Raw genomic sequence first — 18,804 nt, 5'->3', positions numbered from 1 at the left:
TGTCATGGCTCTGCTTCCTTAGTCATGTTTTTCTTGGTCCTGTAGCAGAGCCATGACAAAGTCTTTGGTTATGTGTGGAGAGAAACATATTATTGTCCGTTTGACAATAATATACGTTCTCTCCAGTGTCTTGTCATTGGCCCCATCCCTCTTGTTTCCTCGTTATCTTTCCCTGAGTGTTTAATGTCTCACACCTGCCCCATGTCGTTATCCCTCGTTTGTGTTTCCTATAAATACCCTCTTGTTTCATTGTCCTGTGTTCGGTCATTGTATGTGTATGGTGTGCGTTCTACGTTCCCTGTAATGCCTGTGCCTCTTGTTGCTGTTTCGTCTGATGTAGTAAGTGTTTAGTTTAGTTAAGTCCTTGTCAAGTTTATGTGAGTCTAGTGTTAAGTTAGTTTACGTCTCCATTGCTTGTATTGTTATCTTGTTCTAGTTTTCACCCCATCGCAGGTTTTTGTTTTATGTTTATTGTTAAAATAAAGTCTTTTTGTTCTCCCTGTACTCCCGCTGCCTGCAATTGGGTTCTTGCTCACCACGATCGTGACAATAGATTTAGATTTTTCTTTATTGTCATTGCACATGTACAAGGCAACGAAATGTGACCCCTGCATTTAACCCATCCAGAGAGTAGTGAACACACGTACCCCCGGAGCAGTGGGCAGCTATCACTGCAGCGCCCGGGGAGCAAGTAGGGGTAAGGTGCCTTGCTCAAGGGCACCTCAGTTGTTACCCGCCGGCCCTGGGAATCGAACCGGCAACCTTCTGGTCATGAGTCCGACTCTCTAACTATTAGGCCACAACTGCCCTGTGTGTGTTGCGTGTATATTATAGAAATGCACCCACATGTAAATATAATAAATATATACATATTTATACTTATCCAATATTATGCATAAATATACTGTATGTTATTACTTAACATGCATGTTTGTGTATTTCTATAAACATAAATATACACGCCACACACACAATTTATATACATATGAAGTGTTTGGTTCCAAAATGAGAAAACTCTGTTTTCAAAAATCATGTTTTTTATTATGTTATCATGTTTTATTGTGTCAGTTAGCTGTATTTTTTGAGTTATGGCTTAAATCAAAACAAACCAACTGCAGCTTGATTGATATTAACTGGAATGCACAATAAAAAAACATGATTTTTTGTTATCTCATTTTGGAACCAAACCAAATTAATCGCAATTAGAAATGAATCATGATGAAATATTACAATTTTAGAACTATAACACCACAATGTCACTAAAACAAAATTATTCATAAAGGCAACAAAAATGACCATTCCGGTGACAAAAATGCCATTACTGCCCACAAGCAGACTAGTTAAAAACTAGGTTCTTAGTCAAATCTGAACGACACTTCAGCCCAAGTGTTCCTCTTCAATTTTTCTCGTGCTCAAAGCAACGAGGATTCGGGGTACTTCAAATCTTAAAGGCATGCTTTTACCCAAGGCTTGTTTATTAGTCTCCTTAGTGTTATTGACCTTCCAGTTGTTTTTATCATAACTTTATAAAGCATATGCTCAAGGCGAATGGCCAGGAATACTGCTGTCCCCACAACAGACCAAGTGTCTGATGGATGTTTAGTGACAGGAAAGGCCAACAAGAAGGACATGACGTTTGTCAGATCGAATACAGATTTAACAGTGCTCCATCACAGTCCTGACAGCTCTTTACGCACAACGGTTCGCTGTTCAAAAACCCGATATTACCGTTCGGTCCAACTGACTACAGTAGCACGCCTAATAAGCATGCAAACTGATGTCCACTTTGAAGACTTTGATGGATTATCGTGACATTTTACATCTCCTTTAGAAAAGACCATCGAGACGTCACTGCACAGATTAAAGTCATGTATGTGCTAATGAGGCGTGGAGGAGGGATTTGGTGGAACTGAGGGACGCAACAGCTCCGTAGGCTCATCTATTTGCATTAGACACGTCTGGAAGTCGCAATAAACAAACACCCTTTTGTTTAGGGCGTTTTTGTCACAATGAATTTTCACAGCACGTTATGTCTGTAAGACCTCTGAATGCGCTAAATTATACCCATTAAAACAAATCCCGCACAGATATGCATCAATAAGTCCTATTATCATTAAGCCTCCAAAATGTTGATTACCTGTTAAGGAAAAAGCAATAACGACAACTATCGGTAATATCCCATTCACAATAACATGCTCAAAATGAACATTATGCAAGTCTCATGCAGAATTCATGCTTGGCATATTAATAAATGCTCCATGCAGACAAAATGCAGATTAAAACTCCATTCAGAAGAGGTCAACGCACTGGCATAGGTGATGTTGAAACCCCGGCCCGACATCGAATGATCCGCCTGAAATTCCAGCCGGAGAATGTTGCTGTTGCTCGTGAGGTGGGACGGCACCTCCGCTCCCGTGAAACGGCCGAGGACGTTGGAGTCCAGGGTCTCGCCATCCTTCACAGTCAAGATGTCGTACGGAGCCTCCAAGTCAAAATCGTTGAAGGCCAAGTGGATACGGCTGCCGGGTTCGGACAGGATCAGCCATACGCAGTTAAGGCTGTTCCCGTAGCCTTCTGGGTAATCCGGAGAGAGAACTGTGCCCATGGGGGCGGTGAAGTTGGAAAGGCATGGAACTGAAAGAATAGAATAATTAAACTATGTTAGAAAGATATGTTTATCCCATGATGACTATTTTAAGCTACGTTGCACTGAATAGCACCTCGCAATATGTTTATATAAAATCACAACACATCCTACGTCAGTAAAATATAATAAAAACACTGCATTGTATAGCCACGTCTTTAATGTGCCAAATAGAGAATCTCAGTTTGTTGATTAGATTTCACACTTTCTGAAAAATGTATACCAGAGATGGACTTCAGGCTGTAAATAGACCCACTTTGTTCACTCTTCCAATTAGACATGGAGGAATTTCCAGCCATGTGTTTTAAAGCAACCAAAACAGCCTACAGGTGAGGTATTAAAATAGAAGCTGTCAGCCAAGCTAAAGATCTCAGAATAAAAGGCTTTGCTTTATATACAGTATATACCAATTATTTCAGCCACCTTTTACCTCAGTAACCTCTGCATTTATTTTTAAGAAGAAAGGGCAAACATCAAAATACTACTACAATCTATTATTGCAGAACTGCTTAGGGAGTGTGGAAAATTGTACTTTTTTCTTTAACCCTCAACACCAGATTTCAACAATCTGCAGTTAACAAGCATGGATGGGTACATCATTTTAATCAGTTCATAATGTACAGTATCACTCACAAATGCAGATTGGGATGTTGGCAGACCACTGGTTGTTGTTCTGGCAGGATATTGTCTTCTCTCCAATGAGCTCGAAGCCAAACTGGCACTCGAAGCGTAGAATGTCACCATTAGAGAAGCCATCTCCTTCTCTTATTCCATACAGAGGTGTGCCCGGGTCCCCACAGCTCTCCTTGTCGATTTCTATAAAGAAAGTATTTATTTAAATGTCATGGAAACATTACATCCGTCAGTGTAAAGTGAAAGTTCACAAGAAAATGATGTCATCATTTACTAACCCCTGTGTTATTCAAACCTGCGTGTAACTTTCTTAATTCTGCAGAACACAAAAGTAGATATTTTGAAGAATGTTGGTAACCGAATGAGGGCGGTACCCATTCACTTTTATTGTATGGACACACAACCAATGCAAGTCAATGGGTACCGCCATCGTTCGGTTACCAACATTCTTCAAAACATCTACTTTTGTGCTCTGCAGAAGAAAGAAAGTCATACAGGTTTGAAATGACATGAGGGGTAAATGATGACAGAATTTTCATTTTTGGACTTCAACCTTAGAACTTATGAAACCTGCAAAACTCAGACAGTGAGGAAAAAACGGCACTAAAAAGTACCACAAAGGTCTAAAGGTGGTCTGATGTCCATGGACATTCTACAATCCAAGTTTTCCCTCCACCTAGTAGAGGCTAACCGGAACAGAATGCCAACAGAAGTCTCTGCTCTGCCTAGATAAGCTCCAGTGTGTCTCAGTAAGCAGCGGTCCGGGTCCTCTAAAAAGCGTAGCCAGCCAGGCAGGACACAACTCTCGCCCCATGTACAGAAACCTATTCTGGGGGTCACTATTCCAAGATAATGCCTCGCATCTGCAAAGAAGGAGCTTAATGGGCGGCATTCTGCCGGAGTGGGCAATACATCTTCCCCGACACTTTGCACAGCCATTCACAGTTGACCTGTGACCTCTGATACACCCTCATGCATCCGTATTCGGAGCAAAGATGCATGAAAGAAAAGGAAAAATTTCACTAAATTACAATAAACGGTGTGGGTAAGTGTGGGAAGGGGACATTTCTCGGGAGGTATCACAGAGGTCTTCGGCCAGAGGTTGATGTATAGCGTTAATTTCCGACCTGACAGTCTCTTTATGACTACCACAATGCTTTACTCCATTGGTCAATCGAAAGGGGAGGCTGGGGGAAGGTTAGGCCATATTTACAGCTTTGTATTTATGACTGCGCGAGAAAAAACTAAGAGCAAATCGTCTCCAGGCGCCTGTGACACGTGAATAATCCCAAACAACGCTACGCTCGGGTGTCAGGGCAGAACGTCAGAAGGGACTCCTGCGCTGCCACAGCGGTGCTTAATGTAATGGGTGTTTTGTGTACCTGAAGACCTTTGACTGTGTTAACAAGCTACCAAATACAAAAGGTTGTATATGTAAGCAAACACAGCCCACATGAGGACAGTTTTGGTACATCGGTTTTTCTTTCTGCAATAAGCAGGGAATTACAGAGTATCGGTGAACTTTGGCATGTAATACATCAAAAGCCACAGCGAGCATTCTGAGCATTTACCATACAGCGGGACTCATTAAGTCGGCCTTCACATGAAAGTCTATAAATAAATTTAATCTCAAAAGCATTTCTTATTCATTGAAAAATGGCAAGTAATTTATCTCCTCCTTTGTGTATCCATTGGATATATTTTCATTTCAGCAACGCTGACTTTATCTCTCTCAAGAAAATGATAATTATCGCAAAGTCAAATTTTATAGGACGTGAAGACACAAAACGCACTTTCAACCATGGCTGTACCCACCATTAAGGGTCCGGACCTCGGTAGTTTTTCCATGGTGTATATTAAAAGTCGTAAAACGATTGCCTAATAGGACAAGTGGTGCCAATATTGTAGAAAAAAGGCTAGATAACTGATCTCAGATCTGGTCTACATCAGCGCTCTCACAGCTCTCTTCAATGTCATTCTGATTGAGGTGTCCAATCAAATGAAGGAAGGCGAGGATTACCGTCCAATCAAATGAAAGAAGGTGGGAGCTGCCATTGACAGAAGCCGAACCTGAGGTCAGTTTTAACTGTGAACGAGCGCGATGTAAGTAGCTAAATGTTTAATGTTTGCCAACTGTTTTATCATAGAAATGTTAGGGGCCGCTCACAAAACGCTGGCTGTGTCGCTTTCTACCTCTTTCAAGAGCGCTCGTGAGTTCACGCTCATGTGGTGTCTGCCGTTACTATTTGATGCACGTCAACATTTAAATAACAAACCTGATCAAATGACGGTATACATTAATTCAAATACAAAACGGCAAAAACATATGATTTATGTGTTTAATGTCAACGTGACAAGACAAAAACATGACCAGACTTTCACTAGTATGTGCTAAACCGCGTAGCTTTGACTCAGGTGTGTTTATAGGTTGTGGTAGTCTATTACAACAACAATATTATTGCAATTTTAAATGCATCACTTTTAAATGATTTCTCGTTCTTTTTATATTATTTTAATATGACCCATCTTAAATAAAACCCCTCAATGTCTGCAACTTTTGTCATCATTGGTCTAACAACTTACAACGTTAAAGGGATAGTTCACTCAAAAACAGAAATTCTGTTATCACTCGCTTACCTTTGTCATTACAATCCAAACCCAAATGCTGTTTCATGAAAGACAGATTGTATTCCAGTCTGGTAATAGTAAATATTAATTGACCATGTCTTTACTTTCTTCTCTGATACTAACAAACACATGATTTTAGCTGTTGTTATCTAATTTACACACCAAACATCTTAAAAAGTACATACTGTATGTAGATCCAGGAAAATCTAATTTGACTGCTTTTAACACAAGTGCACGTGAGTCACGGGCACACAGACCGACTCTATGACAGATCCTGCCCCTATTATTTCCTAAAACATTTAGATCAATTTGTTTTTTTAACTGTGTCAAAGAGTTTGAAAAACAAAATGCACACAGAGTTATTTTCAAAGGATGGTAATGACAGTGGTATTTCCTAGTGTGTTGAAAGTGTGCACAAGGACACAGGACTCGGCTATAGATAATCAATTGCAACCACACTAAAAACTTGCTTAATGTATGAGCGCTTCTGAAGAAAGTTTAATTGGAAGTTTACTTTGAAAAGGTTCAAAAACAGGCCATTAGAGTGTCAGTATTTACTTTTGAAGGTAGATACTGGTGCAATTAGTCTATATTCAAAACCCTTACTACTCACTTTCCCATACATTCAGCGGTGTTTAAGCAACTTGCTAGATACAAAGTTGAAGTTCCAAGTATAGGTTTCATGCTACCACCACTCAAAGAACTGTTAAAGAAAAGTAAAACAGTGGACTGTCCTTGGTTATTAACATGCATATTTGCAGATATAAAAATGAAATTCTACCATTAAAGGGATGTACAGTAATAAAAGATTATTGCACATTAGTGAACACATGTCAAGGCACAGTATCATAAAAAACACATTTTTACACCAACACTGCTCCATTAAATAATGCTATAAATTGCAAAATGTAAAGCAATGCCTGGTCACTGTTTTGGTCTTATACCTTCAACAATAAAAATGACAGAGTTAGGAAAAGAAAATTTGTATTGTGTGTGTGTTATTACAAATCACGTACGTGATGAATAATTATATGCGCCTGAACTAACATTCATTTCTAGCAAAATACATTAATTGAAAAAAGTTTTTGTCATTAAAATTGTCTCAAGAGTAAGAACATGATATATATTCAAAGGTAATACGCATATACAAAAGTTCTCTATTAAACTAAACTCAGGTGGCAAATTTTGGCCCCATAAACACCAGTAATGAGGCATGTAGATTCTTCATTTGTCATAGACGTGAGTATTATATTGTAAGCGCACTACATAGATGAGATAAACAATGCATCTCTGCTGTGCTCCAGGGCAGAAATGCAATGCTAAATGCAAATAAAAATGAAACTAACCAAATCATTGTGCATAGCTACCAGCGAACTTGAAGTAATAGCTCACCCCAAAATTAAAATTCTGTCGTCATTTTCCTACCCTCTTGTCATTTCAATCCTGTATGGATTTCTGTCTTCTCCAGAACACAAAAGAAGATATTTCCAAAAATGTTGTTAACCGGCACCCATTCACTTGCATTGGTTTTGTGTCTATACAATAGAAGTGAATGGTGACAGAGCTGTTCGGTTACCAACTTTCTTCAGAATATCTTCTTCTGTGTTCTGCGGAAGAAAGAAAGTCATACAGGTTCGAAATGGCAAGAGGGAGAGTGAATGATGACAGAAATTTCTTTTTTGGGTGAACTATCCCTTTCATGGACTTTTTAAAATTTGATTACAGTCACCATGTCTGTTTCATGTTAAAATGAATCTGTCACGTAAAAGCCTGGCATGACAAGTAATAAACTACAGTATTGGGACCGATACAATGGAAAAGCTTCATATGTCTTTCAAAGAATGAATGAATGTGTTCACAGAGCCTATGATTTATATTGTACCTGTATATCACATTATACGCTCTATTTGTTTATTTCACTCTAATGTATGGCCATGACATTCTAAAACGTGCTTAGAAATAATTCAAAATGGCTAAAATGGCAAGCCTCTCTGCTACATTAAAAATAAATAATAATAGGTTTAAAGAGAAAAAAAAGAGAAATCTGATGCAATCTGCAGTATTTTGCAGGTCTCTCGCTAGGATATCATACAGTAATCAGCTCTGTTTTATCTCTCTGCTCCTGTACTTAAGAATATTCACTCTCTCTTTTGTCCTGTTACTTCAGTCAATCACTCTCATTATACTGAATGGCATGCTGTTCATCACACAGACACTAATTTATTACCAAACCTTAAGGGAGGAGAGATAATCAAAGATATGGGCTCTGCAGGCATCGGGTGAATGTAGCTCATGTGTTAGGGATGAAAGTTAGTTGCCATGTCTTCTGCAGAAAGCAAAGTGATTTGTGGGAACCGCTTCACTTTTATGCACGCTGACTACTAAGCATCCATGCAGCACACTTACGCAAGAAACAGTGACATGTCCTGTAAATAACGTTTGGCGTTTGATGTCTAAAGTCACTGGCGGTGGATTTGAAGAACATTCAATCAGAAAATAAGGATGAACATTTGATGTCTGATTAAATCTGGACTGATGCAAGCCTGGTTGTTTGTACAATTTCAGCTTGGTTTTTCTTAAATCTCTTGATTTTCCTTCTTGTGTTCTCTGTAATAGTCACTTTCCTTTCAGGGTTCTGTAAATAAAGCAGTTTCTTGTGTATTTTCTGTGTTCTGCTACACTTCCTCTGTTTAACCTTAACTTGACAAAGGGAAATGCATTGTTGACCCCATCACTTGCTTGTTACTCAAAGGTTAATTCAAATGATGGCAATCTAATCTGGACAACACTGTCTTTCTCAGAGTAACTCTCGGTTTGTCATTTACTTTCTTGATCTCTCTTTTTGGAGTGCTCAAAACAGACTAGGAGAATGAGGGCAATTGATTTTGGGGTATAGTAACAATTTGTAGTACATTTGCGGCATCTTTGCATTTGTTTACAGATCAACTTTTTCAATATAAATGTTGCCATAGGTTGCAGCAAAAGAAAAATATTTATGTTGCCAAGGAGCAATTCAGTAATACAATGGAACTGCAATGTTGCATTTATACTGTACATACTGGCATCAATTTATATAACGGCAATTATTTATTTAACAATAGTGTCACTGTTATTATGCATAATGCAATTATAATTCAAACAGTTGTATTTTACAGAAAGGCAGAGAAGAGGACACAATAGATTCTAACAATGCGCTCATCTCATTTAAAAGCAAAGAATACATTATGATGATTCACTCAATCTGAGTTTGACAAGGTTATTTACATATTCTATTTGACCAAATATAAATACATATATAAATCAGTAGACACATCAATTGCAAGAATAAACATTTGATTTTCCATTGTCGTACCAAGTTGCCACAAAATTGCCCAAAATATTAAAGTTTCGAAAATAAATGTATTACTTTGGGAAGGGTACTTAATCTACATGCGATGGGTTAATATATTACATTGTTCATATTTTAAAATTGCTCCCACTACTTAGGATTTCATGTATTGAAATTGATATCATGAGCTAGTCGTTCTCATTACAAGTGTATTAATGGTTCTGCGAATTCTGGCAAATACAAATGTTTCTAATACCAGAAGATGGCAGGCAGATTTGTAGTCAGTAAGTTATGAAGAAAAATAGTGCAATGAGAAAAATAGTTACAATTGTCCCTTGTCTCCCCTTTATTATATTCAGCCGTTCCAAATTTATTTCAGGTACCTTTGTAGTTGATCTTGAAGCCTATAGATCCCACACTTTCATCTGACTGGAGATGCAGCCACATTTGATGGGTCATGCTAACAATGAGGTCTGGCACAAAGCTGCCTGTCAGACTGGGAAAAAGAGAGATTAGTTACAGATGAACAATGCAAAGGTCTATAACAAGCCCATCATACCGTAAGTACCGGTCATAACTGTTGAACCACATTGACTCAAAAGACACACAACTCTACACTATTTGCATGATAAAATAAGCATTGATCATTGTGATACAGGAAATCAAGTCTTCATGCTCTTTTTTGTTGAAAAAATATCTGAATGGCTGCTGATCCAGAAACACGATCATTTTACACTGTAATTTCGAAAAGTATATTTTTTACTGATGAAATTTAATTTGAACCATCCAAACACTGCCCAGAGCAATGACTGCGCTCCATGGAAATATTGTTCCGACAAGATGTTGGTTCGGGAATATGTCCTACTTGTGTAAATGATGTATCCTTTCAAAGTGGCAGACTGTGAATAAGAAACTTACACTTGCAGGATGGTTTTTGGGTCTGCCACTTCTCCTCCATCACCGATGGTTAGTGTGTCATAGCCCAATTCCAGGTCAAACTCCTCAAAGTTAATCTGAATCACCTGTCGGCAGAAATGAGGCGTAATACTTAGTGATGTGTCAAATGAACGGAATTAAACTTTATGGCTCTTGTATAATTGAATCCTGTCAGCTGACTGAAAGTAAGAGAAAGAATACAGCCAAAATTCAGCTCTTTGCAAAATTCTGCTGATGAGGAAAAAACGGGATCTGTAGTAAAAGTGTTTTATATTGACTTTAAAACATCTTTTAATTTATCAAAATTGTTTTCAAGTTTGATTTGAACATTAGGGCATTATGAATTGTCCTTTACTGTCTCGTACAAATGTTATTGTAATGAGGAAGGCGGGACGAGAGCCATGAGGGAACGGTGCGAGGCCGGTGACGCGAGTGATAATGAGTGTCAGCTGCGCGTTGCACCGGTCTCGCATCTCTCAAGGAGGAGCTACGGAAGCATAAAAGGACGAGCAACAGGAGTGTACGACGAGAGAGGACCAGGCCTGGACATTGTGTTAAGTTTTATTTATGTTTGTGTGGCCGGCAGTTGACCGTGAGGTAGCTGTCGGCCATTTACTTTCGTTTTGTTGTTTGGTTATTTTATTAAAAGTTTGGTTGAACGTTCCCCGGTTCCCGCCTCCTTCCTTCCTTACTTGGTAGCTCCTCCGTAAGAGATGCGAGACCTCGCACCGTGCCCTTCCTCGTTACAGTTACGTATTAAAAATAGTTCTTAAAGGAACAGTTCACTCAAAAATGAAAATTCTGTCTTCATTTACTCACCCTCAAGTTGTTTCAAATCTGATGAACACAGAGAAAGATATTTGGAAGAAAGCTTGTAACCAAACAGTTCTTGGCCACCATTGACTACCATAGCAGGAAAAATTGCTTTATAAAATGTATTTGTTCTGTTTAACACAAAAGAAGATATTTTGAAGAATGTAGGAAAACAAACAGTTCTGGGGCATTTTTGACTACTATTGTATTTTTCCTACTATGGTTGTCAATGGTGGCCAAGAACTGTTTGGTTCCAAGCATTCTTCCAAATATTATACAGATTTATAAATGTAAAGAAATGATCAATCGAGGTTGAATAAATGAACTTTAAAGATTCACCCCTTTTAAATCCTTTAAAGATTTTTCACATAAAATAATACAGATGTTATTATAAGGCACTACATAATCCACTCATGTTGTACACTGTTCAATACAGTAAAATAATAATAGTTCAATTAATCCAGATTTAAATTAAAATTTTGTACTTTTTAATCAATTAAAAACAAAGAAACCTTTTAAAAAGGTATCTTTGTATATACTGTAGATACTCTTCTACCTCCCTTTCCTGAGAGAAACGTCCATATGTAAAACAAATCCATACGCAAAAAGACATACTAATTAAACTCATTACACACAGCACAATCAATCGATTCATTCCAATGTACTTATTTTCAAGAGTAGACCATCTCTTGGATAATTGGGATTTGGAGAAGAAGGATCAAGGCTTCAGAAACTTGAATTAGAAATGCAGAGCAGCCACAGGCATATAGAGAGACCTGAACTTTCAATATTGATTAACTCATTGAGAAGTACTGGGTGGAATTAGTTGCCATGGCAACAGGCTCTTACAATGGCCGGGGTTTAGCAGGTATAGATGCATGAGAGCTAGTTAAGACTGACGATTGATGCTCAATTCGACATCACAGCACAAATAATAAAGATACTTTTTTCCATATAACTGAATACAAAACACCCCAGAGTCCCTGTCTCGCTAAAGGTCACCGAGTAACAAATGCGTTGGAAACAACAGGATGAAACAATGCTGTTGAAAGCTGATGCAGGATCAGTCACTTCTCTGAAACGGCATCGACAAGGCAAGCTGTAATATTTGGAAGCCAGAAACCTGATTCCAGATCAGTCTATCTTCACCCATAACAAACAGCACAGATGCAAACAGGACCTCTGCCTGCCTGCAGTTGTCATGGCGATTGGAGTCACAAGCTAATGCTTTGGTAGAAGAGTGAGTGGGGTTGTGAGGGCAGGCTATTGAATCGCAAAGAAATAAGGTAATAGAACAGAATTATGACTTTACAATAGAGGAGAGAGGCCAGGGAAACACGCCCCAGTGTGAAGGCTTTCTTTCACCCCTATTCAAAAAGACCTATTTCATTAGGACCGTGCGGTGCGTCATCCTGACAGGTGTTTGTTTTAAAAGCTAGTGCTTTCTACGGCTGGAGAGCCACTTAAACCAACCTAAATCAAACACACAAATGCAAAAAGCTGTTGAGAAGTACAAAACAATATAAAAGTGTTTATTTACAGAAATATCTATTTCAGCACTCAGTTCAATTCATTTACAGCATATCTATTAAAGCAGAATGGGCTTGAACGTACTCCACTCATAAGCGCAAAGCAAGAATCAGATCAAGTGCTTTCTCAAGGTGAAAACAGACAAAAACACTGCGAGGATGCTGAGCTCCCACAAGGCCGTGCATATGATCATTTTCCCTGATTAAGTTCACAGAGATGAGATCTCTGGTTTCTCGAAGCCAAACCACTTCAGCTGTCACGCAATCTTGCTGGGACTTACTGGCAGTGTCCGCCTCACGACTGTATCACCCGATCATATCACCGGTGGAGACATGAGAATACAAGTCATATTGTTTTTAGCACTGGTCAGGAGATTACAAGAGTACAGCAAATAGTGATAAACTTAAACCTCTTTCATCAACCGTTGTATGAAATATATGATTCTGTATTCCATAATAAAAATGAGGTACATTTCTAATTTAAAGGGATAGTTCAGCCAAAAATGAAAATTAAGATATTATAAGAACACAAAATAAGATATTTTAAGAAATGTCTCTGTGGTTTTGTGGCCATACAATGGAAGTCAATGTTGTTTGGTTGCCTACAATCTTCACAATATCTTCTTTTGTGTTTTGCAGAAAAAAGAAAGGAATACAGGTTTGGAATGACATGAGGGTGAGTGAATGGTGACAAAATGATCATTTTTGGGTGAACTTTTCCTTTAACCCTTTTGTGCACTGAGGTCACTATAGTGGAATATACATTGGTTTTGATGGAACAGTTGCATGTCAACCACTACGGGGACACTATGCATCATCCTATACACTGTCACCTCATCAAATGTCCTCTCAAGCTGTAAATTAAAAGAGAATAAATCTTGTTTGTCATGCCTTAAGAGCAATACAAAAACATCTTAACTGAAGTTGTCATAATTCACGCATGAAAGAGTTAACAACTGCATAACCAAAGACAGCTGAAATACTCACACGTGGGATTTTGATTGATTTTAAGACCTTAGCAAGTGTGAACTTCCCTAAAATGTGACAGAATCACAAATAGCACAACTTGTCATGGCTTATTGCTTTAATTCAACAGTGTAGCGTGTTTGTTTTTTCCTAAACCCTTGATTTAAATATCGTAATTTTATTACAGTCGTGTTCACTTTATTCTGTTCGGTGGATTTTCAATTATGTCACTCAAATGAGAGTATTTCAGTTGGTTCACCTGGAGCATCATTTCAATACTATCACATCAGGCCTCCAGCACACAGCGAGCTGTCATGTCAGTTGACAGTAATACTGAATACAAGTTACAGTCTCCAAATGACGAGGTACACAAGCAAACACATTTATTCAGCTGAAAACTGATCAAAATCAAAAACCTCCTTAATCTGAATTGAAGGGTGCTGAAATCTATGCTGGCTGAAACTGTCTTTGATCAAAAGAATGATGAATATTTACATGATCATAAGCGGTGACAACAGGGGGGCTTTAAAATCCCAGATTAAATTTTCAACTCGAAACTTGCAAATGCATCTGTTTTTGTTTCCGGCTCCCAGTAGGACAGGAGTGCGCTATAAACAATCATACATTTTCCTTTCATCCCTGATAGTGAAAAGCTATTAGTAACACCCCTGAATAAAGTTTCGCAACCCTGATGCAAGCGTGGAAAGAGTACATCCTAAAAAATAAGCTTCTGGGTATCCCTTTATTGACATTAACAGCGAGATTGAAGGATTATAAAACAGTCTTTCTCAAGTAAAAGAGCTTTTTCTAAAGCACAATACTGTCCCTGTAGAGTTCATAAAACAACCTTTTATACGTTTTTTTTTTTTTTGCTTTCATGCTTCCTTTGTTTGATTATTTCTTTATTTTGAATTGTCCTTTATGAGCATCTTGTACTCTTGTGATCTGACCTTTGATGTTTCCTCTGAGGTTATTGCCCAATCTGTGCATCCATTTCAAACAATAGACCAATGAGGCGACAGCATTTTACCTTCTGCTTGAGAAATCATGTCATGCTCTATTCAGGCTGGATAACTGTACTCTGAACATCCACCAACGAAGGAACAATTATGGTGATTCTTATTATTTTAGCATATATGGTAAAGTCACAACAGAAATTCCTGTTAACCCTAAATAACAAAACAAGGCAGTGCAAAATAAAAAATACGGGTTAAATATCTGTCATAAAAATCAATACCGTAATTTGACAGATTTCTTTACAGTGAATTGTGCACTGTAAAAATTTCACATATAGAGTGCATATTAGTACTATTACTGTATAATATATGAATACTAAATGTATACATATATGTACTTAAACGGTACATATTAGTATTATAGTCATTTTTAAAGGGTACTGTCCCAATGATAGCGTTCTGAGAGTGTAGTTTAACAATTTTAACAGCCTTTATTATAATATTTTCATTAAATATGCATTTTTACACATTTTTGCAGCATACTGACTGTAAAAAAATCTATAAAACTAGGGCACAATGTACTACTAACTGTATACTAATATGAAGGAATATTAACATAAAGGAAGTTACTGTATTTTTTTTTACAGCTGTTTCACATGTATCTTCTATTTTGCACTGCATTGTTGTGTTTTAGGGTTAACAGAAATGTCAATAAAATGAATGGATATAAAATTATAATTTAGATTTTATGCTTTTTCTTCTATTTGTCCTTTTATTAAACAGTGTACAAGTGCAGTATAACAGCAGCAAGTCAACATCCTTGACTCTTACAGTATACGCATCGTAAAAAAAGCCCAAAGCACCAAGCTACGCAGCTATAACAAATGCCAGAGTTAACTGATGAAACAATAATATTATCGCTATCGCCAATGCTGTTGTTCATTAAAAAAAAAAAGTAACCAGGCTGACATTATATCTTCCAGTCTCGCAATGTAAAAGTCTCACAATAGACTCCAAATTGAATTTAGTCACGACACCCTGCAGTTCACGCTCACCAAGGTTAAAGCCGACAGTGCAATATAAATAAATTGGCACACTAAAATAGTGTCTGCCAAAAATAAGTGAAGCAATAATGTTCGGGGCTCTAAGAGACAATTAGCAATTGTTCACTTGAAAGAGGACATGGTGATCTGGCAGTCCTGGCCGGGCACTATTTAAATCTTTATCTAAAATGCACCTTTCATTTCCAGCTGAATTACTCTGTGGTGGCTGAATAGACATGCTTTTTCCATAATATCATTAAATCTACCAATTAATTGTACTTTTTGAAAACATTTCGAGCTACCAAATTACTATTACTGCAACAAATGGCAACAGATTTGAGGGACGAACACATTAGGCTTAGGCCAATAATGGCTGAATATGGATTTAAAAGAGAACATGACAATTTTATAATCGTAGTACACTACGTGCGTGTGCATTAGAATCAACTAATCTGAACTCACTAAAATGTTTCATCCTCTAATGATCTAAAAAAAAAGGCCCAATGGCATTACACTTTGCCATCTCTGCCACTAGCATCGGCTGACTCATTGTTCTGGCAATTCCACAAAGAAAGCAACAGAAATGGAAATAAGAAAGAAAAAAAAAAGTTTCTTTAGGATAGTGTCTACAAACTCTTTGATTTATCGAAAACAACACGCCAAAGCCAAGGCTGCAGGAAACCAAAACAAGCGTCTCTATTCATGCTGGCAGAGTTCCAGACCTTTCAAAGTGGTCAAATGCGAATGGAAAAATGTCGGCACTAGAAAAAAACATCTCTATGGCCCACAAGGCTTTCATGCTCTCCTCCATCCATCACACGATGGGAAAATGTCCAGACAATTTCATCACGGGCTTCTGAACATTTAAATGGTCCTGAGAAAGTTGGGTTGTAAAACGTGCCTTTTCAGCTTATACCTTGGGTGTTTTTGCCCTTGAAGATTATTTTAAAACGAATGAACAATGTAGCAACTGTCAACAGTTTAACCTGCTGTATGCTACACGGCAACAAGGTCATGAGTTTGAATCCCAGTTCTGGGAATACATGTACTGATGAACTGTATACCTTGAATGCACCAAAAAGTACACATTATATTTTGAAGAATGTAGAAAAGCAGTTCTGGGGCACTTTTGACTACCATAGTCATTTTTCCTACTATGGTAGTCAATGGTTGCCGAGAACTATTTGGTTACAAGCATACCTCCAAATATCTTTCTCTGTGTTCATCACAACAAAGAAATGTATACAGATTTAGAACAACTGCAGGGTGAGTAAATGATGAAAGAATGTTTATTTTTGGGTGAACTTTCTTGCATGTACTGTAGTTTTTATTCAGTCCTTAAACCCTCCTACTTTAACAGCTGCCACTAATAGTACCGACCTGGAAAAGCAAAAGCTTCTTTTTGTCTTACAGTAGTACACAAAAAAAGTGTTTTTAATGCGTTATACATTCCACCACCAGAGAGAGGGGATATCAGAGGCCTTGACTTGAGGTTAGAAAGACTTCTCATGGTGTTTGTTTGCACCTGGGAGGTCTACTATTTGGAGATGAATTGCAATGTTAGTGACTCAGCTCACCTGAAATCAATTATAAAGCGCGGCACTGACAGGACAGAGACAGCTGAGGTGCTGTCCTGGCTGTTATTACAAATTTGTGGGAGACTGATATCAATCCACATGTCTTGAGTCACTCCAATGTCTGTTCATCACTATGAACTCTGACAGAATGAAGCCGCCCTGCTCCTCTCACTCTCTCTCTCTCTCTCTCTCTCTCGCTCTCATGCTGGTTGATTAGTTTTACTAGCAAATGAGCTGGCTGTGAATTGACTAGTAGTGGATCACACAACGCTTATAATTCCTCCCCTCCATATGGATGTTCTGGGATAGTGTTGGAATTAAACCGAAGCGTGGCTATAAAATCCACACAGCTATAAAACCAACACTCTTCAGCTTTATAAACACATAACTAACAAAGCCCATCATGCAGTCTCCTATAAAAGTGTATGGGCTTAGTGAGGAAAGAGAGATGGATAGGGAGGTGTTTGTACGGGGCAAGGACAGGAGAGGAGGCCAGGAGTCATCAAGCAGAAGGCCAGGAGAGGCGAGCGAGTCAAGGGAGCGGCATTGCTTTAGCGACAGTATCGCCACAGGCCCTGGATCAGGAGTCGAGCAGAACAGTGATAGAATACTAATGCTAGTCTGTGAACACTGAATCTGAGGTACCACTAGGGGTGGTAGAGCTGTGGACATAATGCTGAACTATACTGTATGTATAAAATACAAATATTGACACTCCTGCAGATTCCCTCTTGTTTGGTCGCTGTTAATTCAAGTATTTAACATGATAAATGTAATATTAACAAAAACCACAAAGCTGATTATTATTATTATTATGTATGCATGTTTCCACAGACCACTTTGCAAGATGTAAACTTCGCTGGTCCAGGACCACTTAAGGTTTCCTTTTTTTATCTTAAAAGGTATCTAAAGGTATCTGTTTAACATTTTGATTCAGTTATAAATGTTCTGTGGTTGTATTCTGTTCAAACGTTTGTGCAGTGTTAAAAACTGAAAAAGGAAGTTCTTCTTGTTTATGTTTTCCAAAGTGGTCTATATGACTAAATGTGATAAAAAATATACAAAATGTTTGTAACCAATACCAATAAAAACGATCTACAAAACACATAAAATATTTTTTGGAAAATATTAATATTATTATGAAATACATGATGAATTTGAAAGTATACATTACTACATTATATATTAATTTAAATATTAATGTATTTATTCATTTGAAGTAACACAAACTCAAAGTATTCTGCTCTAAATATTTTTACATTACATTTTTCTATTATTTTAATTCTATTATTACTATTATTTTATATTTCATTATCAGGTCTGTCAATCGATTAATCACATCCATAAACACATCCACATACATGTATATATATTTATGAAATATTTAGACGTATTTATTTATATTTACTAATAATTTAAATGATATATAAACATTTATTAATTTCTATATTTTTCTTTAATGCATGCATGTATGTGTTTATAAATACAAAATTAATATGTACAGTGCACTGACATATATTATGTAAACACAAACTTTTATTTTGGATGCAATTAATTGTGATTAATCATTTGAGAGCCCTATTTATTCATGTTTTTCTATGATTTATTAGGCCTATTCAATAAAAATGTTTTTATAAAGATAAATGAAAGAATATTTTTTCTTTTCTTTTCGTTGGCCCATAGAGCTGCATTTACAACGCAACCCTGTCACTGCCAATATCATACCATGTCTGCATGTGACAATGAAACGT

The 18,804-nt window shown here is 37.5% G+C and overlaps 1 protein-coding gene across 5 annotated transcripts in view; it reads right to left on the bottom strand.

Moving 5' to 3' along the window:
* Positions 1 to 18,804, bottom strand: part of csmd3b (CUB and Sushi multiple domains 3b) — a 363,456-nt gene that overhangs the window by 130,329 nt on the left and 214,323 nt on the right. For all 5 annotated transcript variants that reach the window (XM_057354136.1, XM_057354137.1, XM_057354139.1 and 2 more), the window contains 4 exons: positions 10,152 to 10,255; positions 9,617 to 9,729; positions 3,278 to 3,460; positions 2,308 to 2,634 (listed from right to left, as the gene is read on the bottom strand). In XM_057354136.1, the coding sequence (XP_057210119.1) occupies positions 2,308 to 2,634; positions 3,278 to 3,460; positions 9,617 to 9,729; positions 10,152 to 10,255 (727 nt within the window). The remainder of the gene's footprint in view (positions 1 to 2,307; positions 2,635 to 3,277; positions 3,461 to 9,616; positions 9,730 to 10,151; positions 10,256 to 18,804) is intronic.

This window comes from Triplophysa rosa, linkage group LG16, assembly GCF_024868665.1.
Source record: "Triplophysa rosa linkage group LG16, Trosa_1v2, whole genome shotgun sequence".
Classification (NCBI taxonomy): Eukaryota; Metazoa; Chordata; class Actinopteri; order Cypriniformes; family Nemacheilidae; genus Triplophysa; species Triplophysa rosa.
Note: the sequence above shows the minus strand (reverse complement) of the source record. Positions and strands in the feature narration are given on the sequence as shown.